At 46.6% G+C, this 24,202-nt stretch overlaps 2 protein-coding genes across 2 annotated transcripts; both read left to right on the top strand.

The window, feature by feature from the left end:
* Nucleotides 1–409: 409 nt before the first annotated feature.
* On the top strand, nt 410–5,912 carry LOC147987168 (synaptotagmin-5-like). The gene is made up of 13 exons (XM_087545165.1): nt 410–936; nt 1,700–1,804; nt 1,891–1,941; nt 2,055–2,175; nt 2,702–2,823; nt 3,299–3,400; nt 3,495–3,569; nt 3,664–3,743; nt 3,840–3,990; nt 4,071–4,301; nt 4,475–4,771; nt 5,205–5,318; nt 5,421–5,912. The coding sequence occupies exons 1-13, from the start codon at nt 832–834 to the stop codon at nt 5,577–5,579; spliced, it is 1,713 nt and encodes a 570-aa protein (XP_087401291.1). The 5' UTR covers nt 410–831; the 3' UTR covers nt 5,580–5,912.
* Nucleotides 5,913–11,007: 5,095 nt separating this feature from the next.
* Nucleotides 11,008–23,578, top strand: LOC147987167 (protein REDUCED CHLOROPLAST COVERAGE 3-like). The gene is made up of 23 exons (XM_087545164.1): nt 11,008–11,260; nt 11,874–11,935; nt 12,224–12,316; nt 12,592–12,664; nt 14,710–15,012; nt 15,108–15,166; nt 15,310–15,441; nt 15,592–15,633; nt 15,745–16,263; nt 16,353–16,543; nt 16,703–17,198; nt 17,393–17,455; nt 17,625–17,726; nt 17,808–18,125; nt 18,206–18,298; nt 18,391–18,492; nt 18,635–18,739; nt 18,963–19,096; nt 19,460–19,643; nt 20,461–20,592; nt 20,677–20,789; nt 20,858–20,939; nt 21,639–23,578. The coding sequence occupies exons 1-23, from the start codon at nt 11,182–11,184 to the stop codon at nt 23,298–23,300; spliced, it is 5,139 nt and encodes a 1,712-aa protein (XP_087401290.1). The 5' UTR covers nt 11,008–11,181; the 3' UTR covers nt 23,301–23,578.
* The last annotated feature ends 624 nt before the right edge of the window (nt 23,579–24,202 follow it).

The raw sequence follows: 24,202 nt of genomic DNA, 5'->3' as shown, positions 1-24,202 counted from the left end.
ACGAAGCAAAGCGAGTAGTAAAATCCCCGTGTTTGATCATACACCAGTGTCAATAGCCTCCCGGTTGCCGCGGTCGAACGAACCCGCACAACGATCATCGAACCGGCGGGATCAGCACGGGGAGCGACAGACGCGGCTCGGCCACGAGGCACGTGCAGGGAGCACGCAGACCAATCCTCCTCCAAAATTATTTTAAACCCCGAGAAACTTCGAACCACGGAACGAGAATCGATGCGTCGCCCCCCAAAAACGGCAAGACCCACACCCACCGCCGCCCGTCTCCCAGCGGCCCCCACACCTCTCCCTGCCCCACCCGCCAGCGAGCAAACCCCCAAACCCCAAACCCCACCCCAGCTCACCGCTCGCACGCCATCCCATCCCATCCCCCTACCTGGCGAAAGCGGAAGAAAAAACAGTTTTCTCGCCGGTCGCTCGCCTGCCGAGATCTCCATCCCACTCAACCCATCCCCAAACGGGCATCGCTTTCCGTCGCTCTCCCGATTTCCGCTCCCCGGTCTCCACATTTCTCCGCCTATTTTTTTTCCCTTCCCCCGTGGTCTTTCAAACTCCTCGCCTCGCCCCAGCCAGTCCAAGTCCAGCCCACGTCGGCAGCGCCGCCCAGCCAAACAGGCGCCACTTGGACTCCCCGCCCGCCTGCCCGCCCGCCCGTCCCGCGCCGGCGTCGCCCCAGCCCGTGGCGGGCCCCGCCAGCTGGAGCGCCTCGGCCGTTTCGCTTTCGCTCGCGTGCCGCCCCTGCCTGCCCCCAGATGCGCGTTGGCCTGCGGAGGATAGCGCGGCGGTAGGGCAGGAGTCGGAGGAGGGCGCGGAGGAATGGGGTTCTGGATGGGCCTGGCGATGGGGGTCGCCGCCGGCGTCGCGCTCATCGTCGCCTTCGCCCGCTGCGAGAACTCCCGCGGCGCCCGCCGCCGGAAGCTGGTAAGCGCCCCCGCTCGCCCCCGAATCTCGTCGATGCGCCTCTGTTGCGTTACGTGGGCAGGGGATTGCGGGTGCTCGGGATGGATTGGAGGAATACAGCGTGGCGTACGAGCGGTGAGCCGAAAGCGGGCCCGAATCTGTTCTTGCCTTTTGTGGTGGGGCTGTTCAACTGTTGCCTTCGCGTTAGGTAGCCGGCGCTCGGCATCATCATCCCTGTGTGTCGCCTTGCTTAACTGCGACTGCGTCGGTGTCGGCATAGGTTTTGGCTTATGTGGGTCGCAACTCGCTACCACGCTCTGCTCGCAGCTTGTTACAATCGTACAGTAGCATTTTATTTTGTCACATAGTACTACATTAGCTTGTAGTAGGGCAGTACTACTCATTTTGGGGCCCTCGATTTTTCCCAGCAGATAATCCCAATGGCAAGTGCTCCTGGGCATGCCCTATGGTTCGTGTAGTTACAGTGTTGGCCACTCCCTTTCACCGTGCATATGACAGTTAAGCCAGGCCAGTTTTAGTCCATGGGGTCACTTGTATATCACCTTTTATGTTGTTGTTGAAGAAATTGCATGTTCTGTTGGCATTGTCGCCCAAATTTGAGCAGAGTACTTGAACCCAGGTAGTGGAATGTCCACCCACTTCCCCACCCAGCTGAGACAGGCCTTCATGTCCATCCTAAACTTGGACCCCTCGCTCTGTGACTGAATTTCCGGGTTGCAGCCATACCTGAATTAATAGGAATTTTCGCTGGTCATTTGTGCAGGCTGCCACGGTTGCCACTTTCTCTAAAATGACGGTCGAAGATTCACGCAAGTTACTTCCAGGTACCCTGTACCCATCCTGGGTTGTTTTCTCTACGCAGCAAAAGGTATACACACTTCTTTAGCAATCTCTGGTTAGCTCTCCTTCACACTATAGGTGAATCATCATGTATTCATGCGTGCAATTATGCAGTTAAAATGGCTGAATGAGGAGCTCAACAAAATATGGCCCTTTGTGAATGAGGTATGCATCTCTTTCCATGTATCCTGATACCATCACCAGAATTCTTTTTATTTTGCTTCTTTTGTAAACACATCTTCTTCAGCATCTTCTTCTCTGGTCATCTGTTGTTGCAGGCAGCATCAGAACTCATCAAAGCCTCCGTTGAGCCTGTTCTTGAACAATATAGGCCAGTGGTCTTTGCTGCCCTCACGTTCTCAAAACTCACTCTTGGTACTGTTGCACCGCAGTTTACTGGTAGGTAGATTCAAACTACCTCTCACCATTTCCTCTATCTTGTTATATTCTTGATGACATGGAACTCACTCTTTATTGTTGCCAGCATTTTTCTGTTCGCGGATTTCGTTGACCAAGATTTTCATGCTTTATGCAATAGTATGACACCAGCAAATGAGACATTAACCCCTTAGGTCTGCTGGTTCTGCATATTAGATTGTATACATGGTGTTTGCCCATACTTTGTAATAGTACTATAGTAGTAAAACTGTTTTGAGGCCTTGAGGGTGTGGATGAATACTATTTTGGATGCACAAGACTCTATCAATAAATAAATTTCATCCTAATGGAAATAAGGTTTTTTAATGATCTTTATGCTGTTCATTTAAGGTGCTCCACTCCACGTATCCATTGAAAATGCTACTTTCTGTAAAAAAAAGTAGTTATATTGTGATGAGTTTGAAGTAGTTCCTTCAGTTCTGTGGTGCTTCATTTTAGTTTCATTTCATCTAGCCTGACCCAGTGTACCCTACTCATCTTGGTGCAGGTATTTCGATCATTGAGAGTAATGAAGAAGGTATTGTTATGGAGCTAGAGATGAATTGGGATGCCAATCCAAGTATCATATTGGATGTAAAAACTAGACTTGGGGTGGCATTACCAATACAGGTGATCTATTTCATGTCTTTGTCTTTGGTCATGTTGTATGAAACTATGAATTGATGGAATATGCGCACTGAATCATAATCACTGAACTGACATTTTATTTTTAGACCAATTAAATTATGAAATAGCCGTCTTATACATATCTAACAAGTAAGAAGTAGTCAAGTAGGTAAAAGGTTGTTAATCAGATTCTACTCTGGTTTACTCTTGATCGACCAAGGGGGTCGTATGGTGTTAGTTCATCAGCCAACTCATTAGTTTCTGCAGTGCAAAATTTTACGTGTAATTTGTGCATGACATGCAAACATTTACATGCAATTTGTGCATGACATTTTGAGTTGCGAGGGTTCATGTGCTTCGGTTGGATAGTGATAGTGTTAATCCTTAAAACTTCAACCAATTACCATATCATGTATTGCATACGCCAAAATGAACCTTATCACTTCTTCCATAGTTCTAAGATTCTCCTGCCATATAGGTGAAGGACATCGGCTTCACGGGAGTTTTCCGCTTGATTTTCAAACCGCTGGTTGAACAACTGCCTTGCTTTGGAGCTGTTTGTTTTTCTCTAAGACAGAAGGTTAATTTGTTCCCCATCATTGTTTTTCTCTCGTTGCCGTAGCTATTTCTTCGTTTGCCTCCTTACTATTTTTTCTCTCCTATAAAATTGTTAGAAAAAACTGGATTTCAAACTGAAGGTCATTGGTGGTGATATTTCTGCTATTCCTGGAATTTCAGCTGCTCTTGAGGTTTGGCTATACGCTTGTGTTTCATAGCAGAGAGTTGGAATTTGCACATCCTATTGTTGAGTTTGTTGATACAATATCCTTAATCCTTTTACAGGAAACTATAAAAAATGCTATTGAAGACTCAATAACATGGCCAGTAAGGAAAGTCATTCCTATAGTACCTGGGGACTACAGGTGAGTACTAGTTAATTCCTGGTTACATAATAGTACATTTAAAGAAAATCAGTGTCACTAAATCACAGTGGAATGGCTATAATGATTGTGTACCAGTGATCTGGAGCTGAAGCCTGTGGGTACATTGGAAGTCAAGCTTGTGCAAGCTAGAGATTTGACAAACAAGGATCTGATAGGAAAATCGGATCCTTTTGCCACTTTATATATCCGACCATTGCCAGACAAAACCAAGAGAAGTAAAACAATTGTAAGTCTACTAAATCCATTCCTTGTTTGGGCGCTTTGCCTTTTGGGGATTCCTACTAACTTTTGTCATCAACTTCACAGAACAATGATCTCAATCCCATTTGGAATGAACACTTTGAGTTTATTGTTGAAGATGCTGATACTCAGAGCGTGACAGTCAAGATTTATGATGATGATGGTATTCAGGAATCTGATCTGATTGGCTGTGCTCAAGTTAGCCTGAAGGATCTTCAACCTGGCAAAGTGAAGGATGTCTGGCTGAAGCTTGTAAAAGATTTGGAGATTCAAAGAGACAGGAAAGATCGTGGTCAGGTGAGCCCAGTTCTCCTGGAGAATACTTTTTTTGCTTTCCTGGAATCTGAACTGATTGACCCTCAAAATAGCTTTAGCTTTCCATATTATCATTTTTCATGGGGCATATTGCAAAATTGGGTACATAACCTTCTTGTTTCGTTGTAACCTTTTGTTTGGCATGACCCCAACAGGTGCACCTTGAGCTAGTCTATTATCCATATAACATGAAGGATGAGACTCCAAATCCTTTTAAACAACATTTTTCGATGACTTCCTTAGAGAGGACAATGACAACTAATGGAAATGGATCAGCGAGCAAAGATTATGGCAGGTTGTCATCAAGGAAGAGAAAGGAAATTATCCTGCGAGGGGTTCTCCAAGTAACTGTGATATCTGGTGAAGATCTGCCAGCAATGGATATGAATGGGAAGTCTGACCCATATGTTGTAGTTTCTCTCAAGAAAACAAAAACCAAGCACAAGACAAGGGTAATTTCTTTCAGATATACATCATTGCCAGTTTTAAAATAGTATAATATCATAGTGTTAATTTTCAATGATTTTGCAATGTTGGTCTCTGTTAGCTACTCCCTCCGTTCCTAAATATAGGGTGTATAGTTTTTGGCACGGAAATTGAAGAACGCACGTGGAGGAACAATTTCACAAGTTTTTGGGCGAGATTACACCCGACTAATTGGCATGAGAAAATAGAGGAGCTTGCTTAATGTATGAAAATGTAATAAAATTCCTAAACAAATTATACAAACGAGTGGTGCAACGCAATACACCTTATATTTTGGGTTTTTCTAAAAAATCTATACACCTTATATCAAGGAACGGAGGGAGTATATAATGTGTTACCATTAAGAATTTGCTTTAGTTAAAGCATGCCTTCACTGTTCCTGTCATGTGCTGACCTCAGGTTGTGAATGAAAGCTTGAACCCAGTTTGGAATCAAACTTTTGACTTCGTTGTCGAAGATGGCTTACATGACATGCTCATGCTGGAAGTTTATGATCACGACACTTTCAGTAGAGTAAGTTCCATCGAAGCTTTCATCGTAATGCTGTCCGAGTACTTTTTCAACTGTGATGTGGTTTCATGTTTGCATAGCAACTGTTAACTCTGGTTTCTGCAGGATTACATGGGGCGGTGCATCCTGACCTTAACTAAGGTTTTGATCGAAGAGGATTACACCGACAGCTTCCCGTTGCAGGGAGCAAAGACCGGGAGGCTGAAGTTGCATCTGAAGTGGTCGCCGCAATCAATCATGCGTGATTCGGGAGAAGCAGCTTAACTTTCAGACCATTCAAGTATATGCGCCTCTGGTTTCAGTGGGTGGATATTGGGCTGACTGTTGGCCATGGTTGGCTTTCTTTTCTGAAAACAAGCTGGGGTTCGGTCATCATTTTTCAGGTGTAAATTGTCTCCATCGTTTCGTCGCAGCAGAGTGTCATGGTGTCGATAGATTGAATTCTGCAATGGCAGTGACAGTGACCAAACCGTGTTTAAATTCCTTGTAACGGCATGCTTCAAAGCGCGTCTGTAAATGCAGTAGAAACAAATTCAGCTATTGTGGACAATCGTGGGTATCACTCATGAGGATCAATCCTTGTTCTTGGATGCAAAATCATGCCGTGTTTTCGGTGCCGGATCACGGTTTGTAGAAAGTCTCTGTTGATTGGCTCATAGCTGCTATCGTTGTCTGAAGTTAACATGCTGAAAGGATACAGTTAAGGCCACTGTCATTCCTAGAGGTACTCCCTCCATTCCAAATTACTCGTCGTAGAAATGGATGTATCTAGAACTAAAATACATATCTAGATACATCCATTTCTATGACGAGTGATTCGGAATGGAGGGAGTAAGAAATAGGAGCCAGCAGCAGGGGCGGCGCTAGGGGTATTCTTGGTCTTCATGTGAATACCCATGATTTTTACAAAACAGTGTTGATTCTGGTAAAATAGATTTTTAAAAAATAACAATGATTTTAACAATATGAATATACATGAATACCCGGTTGCAAATTTCTGGAGCCGCCACTGGCCAGCAGTAGTACAGCGGATACTCCTATGATCTGCTAAGTAGCAGGATCTTTTGCTAAAAGAAAAGACAAACCAACGGAATCTAAAGGAGAATCTGTACTAGCTTGTACTACTAGGATGAAACAAAGTGCCGGAGACCTCCCGCTCCTTTCAGTTCCAGACCACCAACGAACGGCCGCTGCAAACGCGATAGAGAAATCTCTCGACGGAGCTTTGGTCAACGGACTCATTGTACCGAACACCAAAAATGTTTGTTTGCAAACATCCCATTACGGCCAAGGCGGCAGAAGGGATGAGCGCACGAGCATCCCAGGGTTGCCTCCTTGGGAAGATGCGCTCCGCGGTTTTGGACGGTACCGCCGGAGACGGCCGCCCAGCTCCGACGGGAGCATCCATCCTCGTTCCTTCCTTCCATCACTGGAGATAAAACAGGCTTCTGCAACCCTAAGCAATAGATTCCCTCCGCCTTTGGACGTATTAAAACTCCTTTCATTTTTATGTACTTCACATATTAGGTTTGTCTAAAGTCAAACTTTATATATTTTTAACAAATTTGTAGAAAAATATATATACTAACATATACACCACCAAATATATATCATTGGATCTATCATTGAATATATATTTTCACATCATATAAATTTGTTACTGTAAATGATCATATTGTTTTCTATAAACTTGATCAAAGTTTTATAAAGTTTGACTTTAGTCAAAGCTAATATGCGAAGTAAACAAAAACGAAGAGACTATTTGATGAGGAATCACCAATCAGTCTGGGCTATGGTAGCGGAAACGGCGTGATAATTAATAATAGTGCCTAAGAGAGGAGACAAAAACACACTACGAAGGAGAATGAATGAATGAATGAACGAGGGCTAGTGATAGGACGGGCAAGAGTACTTTGCTGCTTTGTCCACGTCGTTAATCCGACGACCTACCCAAAGTTCTAAGGGTAACTCCAATGCGGATCACTAAATCGCCCGTAATTGTCTTGATTGGACGCTGCTAGAAGGTGATTAGGAATGCTGCAAATGAGGGGGTCTTGTACTAGTAGACACGCACATGATGGTAGTGTTGTCTGTCGTCGTGGTCGACGGCAGTTGGGCCTGACAAGGTTAATGTGTGGATCTCTCCTGAAGTTGGACGGTGGAAGATAGTGATGGTGGATTCTCGAGCGTGTGCATGCGGTACGCGCTTAGGGTCTTCTAAAACAGTTAGTGTGTTCGGCTCGCTGTGGGGCGGCTTTGGTGAGGCCACCAAGAAAGATGGTGTGTGTTGGTGCGGGCAGGGCACATCATCAAGCTAGCAGGCGTAGTGACATAGGTCATTAAAAAGGTGATTTTGGTTTGATATATTTATTTGTTCTTGTCATACTTTATTAAATAATTTAATAAAAATGACTGTATGCATCGTTCGATGCAGAGGTCAGGGATTATCGCCTTTTTCAAAAAAGAACTATTTGGAGAGGTTTGACCAAAATCGATTAGCAATGGAGGCATGATCCAATAGTCACAGCCACATGACAATTGGTCAAGGACATGTGTTTGAAAATTCCATTTGATTCGGTCATCAACTATGGCCTTCGTACATTACATTACTACTTTGTCATTGTTAATTGAGCAGTCAGTCATCGGGAACGAGTCCGGGCTAGATTGGTAGCGGACACGATCGACGCGTTAACAATGCCTAGGAGAGGAGACAAAAACATACTCTACACCGTAGGGGAATGAACGAATGTTAGTGACAGGACGGGCGAAAGTACTTTGCTGCTTTGCCCGTGTCGTTAACCCGGCGATCTATAAGCACAAACCCAAGTCCAAATTCCTAAACCGTGTGGATTCGCTGGACTCTTGTTGGATCGTTGTCGTGTCTGTGCGAGCGCTCCACCTGGAGTGCCGTACTGCGGCGCACAAGGTGTATCGTCCAGAGGCCTGGGGACGGCGGTGCTGCCGTCGAGTAAACGAACTTGACGCATCTTTGCAGGCTCACGCGCCCCACGTTTCCTCGATTTGGAAGTGTCACTTAGAGCACATAAAATTTTCTCTAGAGGACTTTGCAAATCTGGCTTCTCAAACGTCCACGGACGCTGACTGATCAAGCTATAAATTTGCCTTCTCACAAACGGACACATCAATTATGATATCCCAAATCCATATAAACTCATACAACTACGTCGATGCATTACACACATCGTTCGGCTACTCCATCACTACTAGCATGCCATTAGACTATCAAAATTTAGCATATTTGGCTATAGTGGAGATCATCCACGACTGTCCTTGCCGTCCTTCTCGCGAAAGTACCCATCGAAGACGTGGTAGAGATCAAGCCGGATCTGCTCATCACCGGAGCTGTCCTCGCCGTTGCTATCCTCCTTCTCTTCCTTCAGTGGCAGTCAGGCTATGCACGGACCGTCCGATTCTGCTTTCGGGCGAGGGCGCACGTGTTCCTCCGCAGCCATTTCTTCACAACGCAAGCGCGGATGGTTTCCTCCTCTGTGGTGCCCGTGTCGTCGCATCAGCCGCCTCCGCCGCGATACGGGCCTCGGCGGCCCTTATCCTTTCCTTCCCGGCGGGCACACCGGTCTCGGTGGGACTCATAGTCCGCCCGATCAGTGATGGGGAAGGAGAGTTTTTTCGGCTGCTGGGACCGTGATGATCCAGCCCCAGAGGACCCAAGCGTCCGTTGAGCCCACGTTATGGAGTCGCGCCGGACAAATCCTGTCGTCGGTCGGGCGCTATCCTCCTGGGAGCGGCGGAATGCAATGCGGACCGCCATTGCCTCCTCCAACCTGCACGGAATGACATCCCAGTCGACGGATCCGGACTGGTCGGAGTCAGATCAGCTGCCCGCCATGTCTGAGATGGCAGAAAAGTGCCGTAGGTGAGCTTGGGTGGCGGATGGAGTGGAGTGTGAAGTGGCTAGGGTTTGGTCCGGCGAGCGGATATGTTGAATATATGTGGGGTGGGATGGGCCAGCGAGGGCCCCGTCCGACGTGGCCGACGCGCCCCGATATTCACCTGTTTTTTAGGCTGGATATGAGGGGTGCCGGTCACTCCTGATGTTTGCGGCCTGTTTAGACGTGCGTCTGGGACTCTGGGTCAAAATTTCGTGATCGGTCAGTAACCGACCGGCCCGCTCGATCGTATGAGACGGGTTTTGGGTGCCTGGCTGTCGATGCTCTTATACTGTAACAAACCGAGAGATCATTGGGTAATTTTCCCTTTTGCAATTGCAAAGATGACGACACATGAATGCATATGCATCATCACTTCCACTAATAAAAAAACACATCATCACCGATGCAGGCACACCGGACGTACGTATACACGCCCATGAAGATGAAAGTGCGTCTCCTAATCACCGCTAAATTTGACAGGGATTCTCATCGGACGTATCGTCTGAGTGTGTGTCTACGTGAACACTGTCATTTGAACTCTAGCTAGCGGACAGGAGTAGAACACGACTCTACAATCTCACCAAGAGGTAGTTCTTCTCAGCAAGGGTACCGTATTTGCTTTCAAGCAATGCTGCACCCGTGTCCGATGTGGAATTGCTAGGCATCTACCACTAGCCTTTGGTTATCACCGCACTCTCATCAGCACACATGTTCACACATGGGGTGGCAAATCACCCCCTACCGTATACACCGGATGCTTTTTTTCACCGCACTACACTTTCGTCGTGCCACTTTGGTCTCCCGTATGCCGTATCTATGTACCTCCGTCCACGTCCCGATCGGGCCGAGACATCTGTCGGCGTTCTCCAGGCAGAGCGCGGACAAGAGCAGTAGTAAACCGCCTTACTTTCTCCGGGCCAAATGATGATGATTTCACTGGTAGCCTCCCGGAATATTCAGCCGGATTCCGACTGCAAAACGCACCATCAGTGACGGAAGTTGCCTCCAAATTGCCAAAGGACACAAACGGAGCTTGTCGCTGGCGCAATTGATTAACGCCCAAGTTGGCACAAGAGCCACGCCGAACAGAGGGACGAAACCTGGCAAACAAAACTGGTTGCCTCGGACCGGCCGGGCACCGTGTGACGGACGGGCGGACGCCCAATGGGACACCTCCGGCCACCTTGTAGAGACCGTGCCCGTGTCCTCCATCTGGCCGTGCCAGCCACCGCCCAGACCACCCCCGCACAGCTCCCATAACTTGTCCCGTACCTCACCGGGTGCACACGGTTCCGATCACGCCCGTGGTGGTGTGCTGGAATCACCCACTCTCCACGCCCCACGCCGGACGCTATTTTTTTGTCCGACAAACACAGTACAGACGCGGACGCCGACGCCGGACGTTACCTCGTCCCGTGCCTTTCACCTTCCCTCCCCGTGCAACTCGCACGCCCCACCCCGTTTGCGTGCAACTCATCTCGGCCTGGCCGCACATGAGGCCGGGCGTAGCCGGGCTAGGCTGGGCCGTTGATGGAGCGGACGATGCGAGGGAGCTCCACGTGTCGCCACGATGCGTCAAGCCATGTCCTTCCTGCGTGCTGCTGCGCGGCGGGGCCCCGGTGCATGTGACCGGGGGCGTGGGCCCGCAGGTCAGGCCTCGGGATGGAGCGCGCGCGGGCGGGCGATCGAGAGGCCAGGATCGCGCGGGCTCGATCGGATGACGGGATGAGCCTCGGCCCGGCCTCCCAGGCCGCTCATCCTATATCCTCTCCCCCCTCGCCCGCGTTCCAGTCCAGCTCCCCTGCTTCTTCCTCCTCCCTCCTCTGTCTCTTCTTCTTCGTCCGTCCCTTGCACCTCGGCCTTGGCTCATCTTAAACCCCTCCTCCGTTATCGTCTGTGTGCTCCGTCGGAGTAGAGGAGGGGCGCTCTGAGGGAGGGAGGGAGGGAGGGCGGCAATGGCCCCCAAGCACGCCGGCCGTGGCAAGGGCCGGGGCGGCGGCGGCAAGGGCGACCGCAAGAAGAAGGAGGAGAAAGGTACGGACTGACCGGCGACGCAACCCATCTCTGCGTGCCCGTGCATCGCTGTGCCGTCCATAATCGTTGCCGCCGTCGAGTTCGTCCTCGGCAGCATTGAATTCATGAATTGCTGTTTCTGACGGTGCCGTATGCCCATATTTGTTCCATCGCTTTACGATTTTGCGCTCGCATAAAAGGCAAAAGAGACGGGCAATTAGTACGCAGAAGCAAACAGTAATCCTGTCTGTTCTTTGCTCGTCTTTCGCTTTTTCAAATCGTTTCCTTCGATTCCTGGTTATGCTTTGCGCTGAATTGAAGGATACGCCGCCCGGCCCCTTTCCCCGCTCATGATTAGTTTTCGCCGCGCCCGATGCTCCTCCCTCTTTTTTTTTTACCTCTTCAGCTTCGGATCACGATGCCGGTTCCGTTTCTTGGTGCAACCGCGCGCCGTGGGGGCGACGTCAGTTGGGTCATGCGGTTCGCGGGCGCGCAGTGAATTGCGCTCGCGCGCGGCCGGCCGGCCGTGGAGGCTCCTCCGACCTCTGACCGCCATAATTCCAACCATTCTTGTTGTAGCTGTTGGTGATGGTGGCGATGTCTGAAACTCTCCGTCTCCTCGTGTGTTTTGCAGTGGTGCCGAGCGTGGTGGACGTCGCGGTCACCACCCCCTACGAGTCCCAGGTGACACTCAAGGTATGTATGTACTGCCATGGCTTCTTCTCCCACGCAGAAAGGACAGTGAACAGGACAAACACGGGCTGAATATTTCCCAGCTGATTTTGGCTGACATGTCTCTGATTCCGAGCACACCGATGCTTACAAATTTCCCTGCAGCAATCTCCATGCCCAGATGCTCCCTCCCTCCCAGTATTGTTCTGTAGTTTAGGCTTTCTCCAATAAGAAAAGATAGCATTGTTTACACACGCCTCACAATGCGTATCCAGCAACAGAAGAACACTGAATAATAACTCGTGTGTGCAGGGGATATCGACGGATCGCGTGCTGGACGTGCGGAAGCTGCTGGCGTCGAACGTGGAGACGTGCCACCTCACAAACTACTCGCTCTCCCATGTGGTAATGCTCCCTTGGCTTCACTTGTCTCCTTCCTTCCCCTTCCGCTGCTAGCTCTGGACGACCAAAATTCACTCGTTTGCAGGCTGTACTAGCTAGCTCTAGGCGCTGCTCCAACATTTTTGGCAGCAAGCTGCACTGCTAAGCAAATTAATCAGCCGCAGCTTCTTCAATTGTACCATTATTCACCAGTACCTACTTTTGGGACGCAATGTTGGCTTGATTTGTATGCTAGTGGAGTAGTATTTGCTAACGGTGGTGCACTTGTGTTTTTGCAGGTGCGTGGGCACCGGCTGGACGACGGCGTGGAGATCGTGGCGCTGAAGCCGTGCGCGCTCACCATCGTGGAAGGTAGGTGGCCGCCGGACCAAAACAATCTACTACCTGCTGCACTCTGTTTTGATCTTCGTCAGAAACAGACGCCAGCAGCGGTGAACTGAATGCACGCTGCTGCTGTTTGTTTCTTGTTCCTTTATGTTCCTTTTGGTCTGGCGCTGTCGAAAGGCGTCACATGGACTCGCGCTCGATCCGGCGGCTTGCACGCACGTACGTAGCTGGCTGGCTGGCGTTACTACAGCAGGAGCACACACGTTAATGCTTGTGCAGAAGAAGAGTGCAACGGTGCAAGCGGACAAACGCGCATAGGCGCTGTTGTTGCTTGCTGCCATGGACGTAGCGTCTAGAGGCTCGTATGTACGTACCACATGTGGTGTGTCTGTCGTAGAGCCACGGTCCGTCGCCGATCAGCCAACGGGCATGTGTCTTTTGCCGCACATGCGTGCGAGCAGGACACAGAAAGCACGAGCACATCAAATCTTACCTCACATTCCACTGGAAAAAGGTCGACCGGTGCATTGCCGGCGCCGCGCGTGTCATCTCGTCTGCATGCCTCTCTCGGCAGCCAGGGGAGGTCATTGCCACCGCGGTGCCGCCCTCTGGAGCTCCCACTGGGGCGGCTACGCACGGGGGCCGGGAGAGCCATTTTTCCACCACACCAACCAAAGCCAGTCGTGGTATGCTAGCCTTTTCTTCACCGGCGTCCCTTTCCGGCCGCCCCCCATGGCGTCAGGGCGCACGGAGGGAAGCTCCCTGATAGCTTCGGGAGTGCACTCGATGCCGATCGAGTTCACGTACGGTACAGTGGTTGGACGGCGCGCGGTTGTTGTTAAGTGGTCTGACCAGCATAGTACTTAACGCCTGTTTAGTGTGCTCATTGGTTTGGTTGGTTGGTCAAAAACGCCTTGGCCTCCTTTTCCCCATCAGCGAGAGCGACCGGTAGTAGCACGTACACGAGGTGCTGCCGTCAAGTGCCGATTAGTTTGGGGGCGGCGTTTGGACGCACTGGCGAGGGGCATATGTTCCACCTGATGCCAAGTCCACCTTCTCTTAAGCAGCAGCACACTGATCAGGCACAGTATCTGACGCTGGCATCATCATATAGGAGTAGTATATACTATCTGGAGTAGAAAATGCAACTTTGTGCAGCTCCTTGCCCATCAGGGATATCTGGCCGTGCCTTCTCTTTTTCTTGAAAAACAAAGGAGGCATCTGGTTGTTGTCAATGCCCGGCGTTGGTGCGCGCAGGACAAAGCTGGGCGGCTCTTGGAATCAGCGGTCGCTGTGTTGGACTGTTAGCTCCAGTGGCCACTAGTTAATCTTAATCCGGTGGGACCGCACCTGTAATGACTCGGCAAGCTTACTCCGTCAGCGGTTAAAAATTGATGTGTTTTTATTCATTTTTTTGTTGTTTAAAATTTCTTGACTCAGCTGGGCGTGCTCTCTTTTTTTGTTTTGCGACGAACAATGCTGATGTTTCCTTACAGAACACCGCACATTTTACCAGATTTTCTACTTCTATGCAATTTGGTATTTGTTTAACGTAATACTCCCTTGATTCATAATAAGTGTCGCAGTTTTGAACTAAGGTTGAACTAATCTTAGTTCAAAACGTGACACTTATTTTGAATCGGAGGGAGTACTTTTTTTTTTGAGTTTTTGTTTGAAACTTCAGCTTTTTTTAAGGGTGCGGCTAGGTCTCAGTTGACAGAGATTTAACCAAGTCTCAATCAAATAACATATCATACAAGAGAGAAAATAAAATAAGCAGAAAAGAAAATTCTGCACGGATCTCAATGTAAAATATAATGGATATAGCATCAACTGAGAATTAGCAAGTCTGTTTTTTAAAAGTTTTTTTGGAGCTTCCCTTAGCACTTTTTTTAACACTGCTACAGTACCAACTTCCATTTTATCCCGAAACCATTTCAAGAATAGGAAAAAAACAACATTGGCCAGTTTTGGGCTCGGATACCAACCTAGCCCAGCCCAAACGTAGCTATTCCTCTACTGGGCCTTTTGTACTGACCGGGCCCAACAACGGCTTTCCTTCTGTGCAGAGGAGTACGCGACGGAGGAGGCCGCGGTGGCGCACGTCCGCCGGCTGCTGGACATCGTCGCCTGCACCACCGCCTTCGCCAAGGCCAAGCAGCACAAGTCGTCGTCCAAGCACGCGCAGCGCCCCGCCACGCCCCCGTCTCCCCCGCCCGCGCCCGCCTCCGCCCCCGGGGCCAATGGCGGCGGCGGCGGCGAGGCGCCCGCGATATCGGAGGCGCACGACATGCAGGCCATTGGCCCGCCGCCCAAGCTCGGCGAGTTCTACGACTTCTTCTCCTTCGCCCACCTCACCCCGCCCCTCCACTGTAAGCCGCATTCTGCTCAGTCGTCGGTTCTCGCATCGAGCCTGCTTGTGCGTGGGGGACAGATTCACTGACGCGTGCTCCGATCCGGTGTGCAGTTATCAGGAGGAAGGAGAGGAATGGCGCTGCCCAGGACGGCGATTACTTCGAAATCGAGGTGTGTGATCTCTCTCTCGCTTCCTCTCTGAAATTACTAGAGCTCGTTGATTGGCCCTGCAATTTGCCCCAACAATTCTGCACTTGGCAACTCCATTGTGGCCATACTACAACTCGCTGAAAGGATTCTGATATGTGCCCCAGGTGAAGGTTTGCAACGGGAAGCTTCTGCACATAGTTGCTTCGGTCAAGGGATTCTACCTGGTGGGGAAGCCGCACACCGTAAGCCGGTCCTTGGTGGACCTGCTACAGCCGCTCAGCAGTGGATTTGCCAATGTTAGTAGGCGCGATTCCACACGATTATTGCCTGCTTCGTTTCTATCCTTATCTATAATTTTTGCCGAGTACACTTGGGTACCCTACATTACAAGCATCGTCCGATTATCTGATTATCTGATATTGGTAGCTATTATTCATGTCATGCAGGCTTACGAGGCACTGATGAAAGCTTTTGTGGATCACAACAAGGTGATTGTCGTAAATACTTTCCTTTTACTTGGTTGTGCACTTATACTGAAGATTGAATGAATGCTTAAATCTGTCGAGATTTTAATGGTGATAAATTTCTTGCATCCTTAGTTTGGGAATCTACCATTCGGCTTTCGTGCAAACACATGGCTTGTTCCTCCGATATATGTGGACTCTGCTACAAAGAGCCCAGCTTTGCCGGCTGAGGATGAGAACTGGGGTGGCAATGGAGGTGGCTGCGGACGAGATGGAAAACATGACCGGAGACGGTGGGCAAGAGAATTTTCTATTTTGGCTAGAATGCCATCCAAGACCGAGGAAGAGAGGGTGATCAGAGACCGGAAGGCTTTCCTTTTACACAACTTGTTTGTAGATACAGCGATTTTCAGAGCTGCGTCGACAATACGGCGGCTGGTTGATACTAGTCCACAAACTGGTCCGGATGGTTCGTTAGTATTTGAGGAACGTGTTGGGGACTTGTATATAACTGTAAAGAAGGATGAGGCTGATGCTAGTTTGAAGTTGGAAGACAAAGTTGACGGAGTTGCCATCTACCAGACGGATGCTATGGATATATCACAAAGAAATCTTCTGAAAGGTTTAACTTCTGATGAGAGTGTCGTTGCTAAGGTGATTGCTTGCTACCTTTATGATTTACACACTTAAACTGTGTGCTCTAATATTGACTGCTAAGTTCTGTCAACACGATTTCCATGCAGGACTCTTCCACGCTAGGTGTGGTGATTGTTAAGCATTGCGGATATACGGCAACAGTGAAGGTTTCGGGACGCACAAAGAACAGCAGCGATGGCAAACAAACCAGTGATATCTCTGATCATCTTGATGAAATACCTAACATCGATGTGGATGATCATCCTGATGGAGGTTCTAATGCCTTGAATCCTCACAGGTTTGATATTTTTTCTTACTTACATGCTTGCTTAGTGATAGGCTGATAGCTTCAAGATTTTATTCACATACTTGCTCATCACTAGAGGAATTTTCCACATTCCACACTCAATGTTGTTTAACAAACCTTGTTCTCTCTCTCTGTGTGTTCTTATTTCAGTCTAAGAATACCACTGCCGAAAATTATCAACCCAGAAATCGCTGCCGGTAACCAGCACCTTGCATCTAAACCACATGTTGATAATTATGCGAGGAAACTAGCATGTACAGTACTTGAAACCAGCTTGAGGAAGCTGGAGAACACCCCGAACAAAAATCCTAGACGTATCAGGTGGGAACTTGGGTCCTCCTGGCTCCAGCACTTGCAGAAAAAAGATGCTTCCGTTTCTGAGGACAGTGAGAAGAATGCAAAAAAATCTGAAAAAGATTCATCTGTCAAAGGTCTCGGCAAGCACTTTGAACAATTAAGGAAAATTAATAAGAAAGAAAGCACTATTGAGGATGCTAAGACTGTTAAGGAAGAATCTGATAGCAACTGCCTGCTGACAAATGGTATGGAAAAGTCTGAAAATGTAGTATTTACCGAAATAAGGAACCTGATTACAGAGGATGCTTTCTGCCGCTTGAAGAGTTTGGAAGCTGGCCTTCATCAAAAGGTGATTTAACTATACGATTCCACCCTTGTTTTAGAATTTCCAAGTGCCATCAGTTGACATGTTCTGTCTTAAAAGAATTAAATTTATGCCCGATGCTATTTGATCTGGATTGACAGAGCATAATCGGTTCTATATATGAATATGTTGGTGAAACTCTGATGCATTATTACCTAACTTCATTTTTCTTAATCTAGTCCCTTGAAGAGCTCACAAAGATGGCCCATAAGTTCTATGATGATACTGCACTCCCAAAGCTGGTAAGCGTTCTCTACTCCTAGTCTTATGTATTTGGAAAACCTTAGGTAAAATCCACAGTTCTGAGAGTCTGAGAGTCCATATTTAAGATATTGCTGTCTTGACACTTTCTTACATACTATTTGATTCCCAAACTGAATAATTACTTTTCTCTGGGACTGATTTTTGCAGGTGGCTGATTTTGCTTCCCTTGAACTTTCTCCAGTGGATGGAAGAACGATGACTGATTTCATGCATACAAGGGGACTAAATATGTGCTCATTAGGCCGTGTGGTGGGTGTAAATACTAGTCTTAATTGCTTTTGCTTCTATGCTAGCAGGATAAACTCATGTTCTTTTTCTTCCAAATATCAGGTAGAGCTAGGAGAGAAGCTCCCACACATCCAGTCAATATGCATCCATGAAATGGTCATTCGAGCCTTTAAGCATGTCATTCGAGCTGTTATTGCAGCTGTTGATGACATGCAAAAAATGTCTGCGGTTATAGCCGAGACTTTGAACATTTTACTGGGATCTCCAAGATTAGAAAATGATCTTGATACAGATGCTAATGAGCATAACTTGCGGCTGAAATGGGTAGAGAGCTTCCTTTCTAAAAGATACTGTTGGAAACTGAAAGATGAATTTGCGCACTTGCGGAAGCCCATCATTCTAAGAGGCCTTTGCAGCAAGGTACATACTGTAAAGTGAGATTTGCAAACATTCATAGCTTTTCGTTTCCTGAACAGCATACTAATATATCTGTTGATCAGGTTGGCCTTGAGTTAGTCGCAAGAGATTATGATATGAATAGCCCAAACCCGTTTGACAAATCCGACATTGTCAACATAGTTCCTATATGCAAGGTAGCATATTACTGAAAGTTCAGAACTATTTATGTCTCGTCGATTGGATGTATTTTTGATTAAGTTTGCTTTGGCATTGTCTTCTCTTCCAGCATGTTGTCTACTCATCTATTGATAGTCGAAACTTACTAGAATCATCAAAGATGGCTTTGGATAAAGGAAAGCTTGATGATGCTGTTAACTATGGATCAAAGGTATGCAGTGGTCAACCTTTTTTCACGTCTTCTCTGTACATCATCTATCTGCTGTGCTACAATTCTTCCTGCATATTTTTTAATTTTAGTGAAGTCATTGGCTTGTCATCTTTATGTACTAATATACTCTTCTGTTTTGAAGGCCTTGTCCAAAGTTATAGCTGTTTGTGGTCCATACCATCGGCTGACTGCTAATGCATACAGTCTTCTTGCTGTAGTTCTTTACCATACTGGAGATTTTAATCAGGTACCTAAATGAACTTGGTTTAGGTTGCCTGTAATCTGTCTGTTGGATGCTCTACTTTGTGCAAATCTGTTTTGCTCAAAAACCACTCTGCTATTATTATTGCAGTGAGCTGCATAGTTTGTCATTGGTAGAACTCTGCAAGCAAATAGAGACATGTCGGATAGCACTTTGTGAAAATATTGGAAGTTGCACTTCTTTACTACTATTTGTTCTTTTGTTGTAGGCAACTATATATCAACAGAAGGCACTTGATATCAATGAAAGGGAGCTTGGTCTTGACCATCCGGAAACTATGAAGAGCTATGGTGATTTGTCAGTTTTCTACTACCGTCTCCAACACATTGAGATGGCTCTAAAGTAAGTGTTGTTATAGGCATTCGCTTGTGGAAACATGAAAATTACAATTATGACTCTGGCTCTTAGGTAGTCTACTGCAATCCACAATGTTATTGTACTGATATATTTCTCCCCATAAAATGGTTAAGCAGCATATATGTTGCAAGTAGGATGTGGCCATTGCAGCTTTTGTTCTGCTGTACTAGCCAGTGTGTGTGCTGTTTTGTCAAATAGCCTGTGACTGGAGGTGTGTTTACTCATGAAGTGACTATGGGCACCTGTTTGTTGGATAACAATCATCTTTCACATACCATCCACCTGTTTTCATTTCTATTCTCTATTTTTGTTGACTTGTATTCCTAATGGTATATTTTCCTCTTGTAGGTATGTCAATCGTGCACTTTATCTACTTCAATTTTCTTGTGGGCTTTCACATCCAAATTCAGCTGCCACCTACATAAATGTGGCTATGATGGAAGAAGGTATGGGAAATGTTCATGTTGCTCTAAGGTATTTGCATGAAGCGCTAAAATGCAACAAGAGATTGCTTGGAGCTGATCACATACAGGTATTTTTTTTGTAATTTTTCTTACCATGTTTTCATTAGTCCACCTAAGGCTGACACAAGTAAACGACGATTTTTTTTCCTTCGAATTGGTCGACGTACTCTAGGATACAACACTTGTAGAGATCAGCTCTGTACTTATCTGTTTAATATAAAATACGTTATTTGAGCTTTCTCCCACAGTAATATTTCTCTAGGATTAAATAGCAGTACTGTAGTCGAAATGCTTATCTTATAACAATGGGTATGTAAGACACCACTTACAATCAGTACGGGATCAATTTTTTCATATAGCTAAATTTGTCTAACCCAAACAACGTTTCCAGAAGTGCTCTTGCACCAATATTTCCTTAGAAATGGCATTATTGTACTAAAATGCTTGTCTTACAGCATAATGTGCATAGACACATATGGTATTTAGACATGTCATATTAGGCTACAACAATGCATGCAAAATCCAACTTGTGATGTAGCTTCTCAAGTTTCTGGATATTCCCTATTGCTCTCCATCAAAGGCGTGCCTAACTTTTCATGTTTTTCTCAACAAAACTCTTCAACGTCTTCCAGGTTTTGAAACCACAATTTTTTTTACATAGAGCGAATATCACCATGCTGTTCTTTGGTTCAGAAAAAGATTTGTATTGCTGTAGCTCTGTGCTGTCATGTATCGTTGAAATGCATCTAGCCAAATATACCCATTTATATATTGGAGAAATACACCAATTTGTTTGGTATGCATGCACATTTGAATTCATGTGATGTACACAATATGCACAAGATCTGGTTACTAAATTAGTATCACTTCTTTTTTACCAATCAGACTGCTGCAAGCTACCATGCCATAGCCATAGCCCTCTCCATGATGGATGCGTACTCCCTAAGCGTGCAACATGAACAAACCACCTTACAGATACTTCAGGAGAAACTAGGAGACGATGACCTTCGAACTCAGGTTCTTTTTCTGTGAACATATGAAGCTGAAAACCAAATATTTTAATGTTCTCTTGGATTGTTAAACGTTACTTTCCTGCTGCAGGATGCTGCTGCTTGGCTAGAGTATTTCGATTCAAAAGCATTAGAACAACAAGAGGCTGCTCGCAGAGGAATCCCAAAACCTGATTCTTCTATTGCAAGTAAAGGGCATCTTAGGTATGAATAAATTTTGTATTATCAATTGTAAACTGTCTCAATCTAGATTGAAACATTTATCTTTCCAGTGTATCAGATCTACTTGACTACATAAGCCCGGATCAGGAAAGAAAAGAGAGGGATATGCAAAAGAAGTGCAGGCGTGCAAAGGTGATTATAGTATACGTATAATTTTCAAGATTATCATTGTTAAAATGAGTTAGCAGAGATATGATTATTTTTCAAGATTATATCTGTTGAAGAATTCTGAGATAAGAGATTGGCATGCAGTGGGAAGTTCAGAACAGGGCCGGTACAATAATTTTTGTAGGGGTGTTATGTATGGACCAAACCAATTAACATGTGCTAGTCAGTGATCCCTAGGCAGCTTATGAAGTTAGTATAGGTCTAAAGTTATGACTTACAACTGCCATAATAGACACTACAGAGGTACCAGCTGATCTTGGTAAGTTGGGTACTAACCAGAAATCACCGCAGGAACACAAAATCTAATCGGGATAATACCCATTTTATTTTGGTAAAAAAATCCTGTGGACATGTACTGACATATATTTGGCTAAGCTTCCTGACTGATTAGTGCCATCTACTTGAAAATATTCGAGGTCCACCCATGAACTTACGAACCAAGTGGAAGTCCATTTTGTTCTTAAATAGAAATTCTCTGCATATGTACACACATTTTATTCTTTATTGTAGAATTAAAAGATTCATGAGTTGCGGTCACTTTTCTCTTGTGAATGGTTGCTTAAAGGTTCTGCTGCTACTGCCTAAATCATTATATGAAATTTCCATGTTGCTCATATTGCCTCTTACTTTTCCTTTTTTCACCATTTGTAATATTAAATGCAGAATAATACCAGAGCACACCAAGGTGAACCAGTTGAAGAGAAGGAGAACTTTCAGCATGACTCAGGATCTCTTCTTGAAGCAGACAAAAAGGATTTTCAAGAAGCAAAACTGGAAGCAAACCCTCGTGTAGTAGCAGCAGTAGCAGAAGAAACTTATGCTGTCCATGATGAGCTGAAGCAGGTAGATACTTTGTCACCTGAGGAGTATTCTGATGAAGGTTGGCAAGCAGCTACATTGAAAGGGAGATCTGCAAATGTGCGGAAGAAAAGCATCCGCAGAAGGTCATCTCTCACGAAATTAGTGGTTGATCGTACAGAAGATGGTCGCACTGCTTCTACTCATAGGAGTGGTGTACAACCACAAGCAAAAGAGCACAAAGAGGAAGCTGTAAACTCCCCTAGCCAACTGTCATTTGGCAACTTTATCAGAAGTGATAAGTTGAATGGGGACCCCATCATTACCGAAGAGAAGTCTTCTAAGGGTACGTCTAAATCGGAATGGAAGGTAAAGCCCACAGGAATCAAGAGGCCCACTAGCATAGCTTCAAAGTTGGTATCATACAAAGATGTGGCAGTATCACCGCCTGGCACAGTGTGGAAACCAATTTTGGAACAGAAGGAAACAAAGGAGAAGGATAACGAACAAGATACTGATGTAGCACCTTCATCCGAGGAAGGAGATAGAAAGCTTATAGATGAAGAGAAGGAGAAGTCAAGTGATGAGAGCAGCAAAGAGATTGCCTCAACTCAGCCAGAGGGAAGCAGTCCTCCAGAGCCAGAGAAAGCTTCTGACAGTAATAGTGACGGAAGCTCCTCTCCGGGCAAGAAAACAAGTGGAAGCAAACTTTCAGCCTCAGCACCACCATTCAAACCTGGATCTCTCTTATCAGTGTCCCATCCTTACAGTACAGTGGCAATATATGATGCTAGCGTTGTGCTTCAACCAATCCCAAGTCAAGCAATGGAGATTCTCCCTCATGCTGTTGATAATAGAGTACCCCGTGGTCCTCGGTCCACCTTGTACTATCGTACTGGACATTCTTTCCAAAGGAAACAGGGTTATACACAGAGCCAGAGCACTATTCTGAGGGGCAGCACCTCCCCTCCAACCATGAATCCCCATGCTGCTGAGTTTGTGCCTGGAAAAACTGTGCAACAAACTGATTTGGCTGCAGGGGAACAAGCTAATTCTGTGACTGATCCAGCGGATCAGCGGTTGGCATCGCATGCCTCAGATGAAGTGAAAGTCGATGTTCGTGAGGCAGACAAGGCAGGTCAAGTGGAGAAGACAACTCCAGGTAAAGGGAAGGAACGAGCGAAAGAGGCGACGAGAGATTCATACAAAGCAGAACTTGCAAGGCAGATTCTGCTCAGCTTCATTGTCAAGTCGGTCCATGACAGCTTAGGCTCGACTCGGCCTCAACCGGACAGAAAACCAAGCGGGTCAGATGAAGCTAGTAGTGAACAGAGCAGCAACGTAACCAAGACCGCCGTAAGTCCGAAAGAGTTTGACAAACAACCGAAGGCCGCCGAGGTGCCCAAGAGCGAGAAGGATACAGAGGGGTTTACAGTAGTCTCAAAGCGTAGGAAAAGCAAGCAGCACTTCGTGAATCCCATAAACGGTCTCTACTCTCAGCAGTCAATCTGCACTTCGGTCAGCTGATGAGGTTGCTGCGCTCCCTGAGACCTGCAAGCAGTGCAATGTGTTGGAAGATGGTATTGCTTACTTTGCTCTTAGGCGCTTGGTAGCAGAGTTTTGCCCTATATTCAGATGAACGAGCATGTTGTCAAACTGTACAAAGTTTTCCGCCGCCCCCCTTTTCAATATTTTTTTGTAATTTGAGGTAGCAGAATAAAATGGTTTACCCTCCTTCCTATGGATGTACTATGTTATTATGACAGAAATCATAGGATATAGTAGCAAACATTCATTTCTTCCAATACTCCAATGGTGCTCCTGAATTTGCTTTGATGATTTGCACCTGTCAAGTTGCCGCTGCAGAACGTAGTTTTGCCCTATCCAGATGAGCGAGCATCTAGTCAAGCTATAAAAAGATTTTCTAAATTCCATTTTCTAATAAATTTGTAATTTGGGGTAGCAGTAGTGCTGAATAATATGTTTTCCTCCTTCCTGTATACTATGTTATTATGACAGAACCATAGGATATAAGGAAATATCCGTTTCATCCAAAACTCCAGTGGTTCTTGCAGAGCAGAGTGCAAGGCCGGAGACATCAGAGGTTTAGCTATAGTGTGATTGCCAAGTTATGTACTCCCTCCACGCTCGTACACAAGGGCACCCAAGCGCTAGGATTTCTTGTGCCTCCCGCGTCACCGCCGGTCTACCTCGTCTGCTATAGTCTTAGAGCGATGAGGTGTGATGGATCCCGGCCCTTGCCGGCCGGAGGCCTTCGTTTTAGGTGTCTTTTTGAGTTTTATTAGGGTTTGAGGTGAAGGAGGACGCAGACTGCTGGGGCGACTGCTACATGTTAGGCGGACCGAGGTGCTTGCGTAGTAGTAGTAAGACGCCTAGTGTTGCGATTGCCCGGACGACACCGGCCTGAC

The sequence above is a fragment of the Triticum urartu genome, chromosome 2A (assembly GCF_056163025.1).
Source record: "Triticum urartu cultivar PI428250 chromosome 2A, HENAU_Tu73, whole genome shotgun sequence".
NCBI lineage: Eukaryota > Viridiplantae > Streptophyta > Magnoliopsida > Poales > Poaceae > Triticum > Triticum urartu.
The sequence above is the reverse complement of the archived record's forward strand: the minus strand, read 5'-3'. Positions and strand labels throughout refer to the sequence as shown.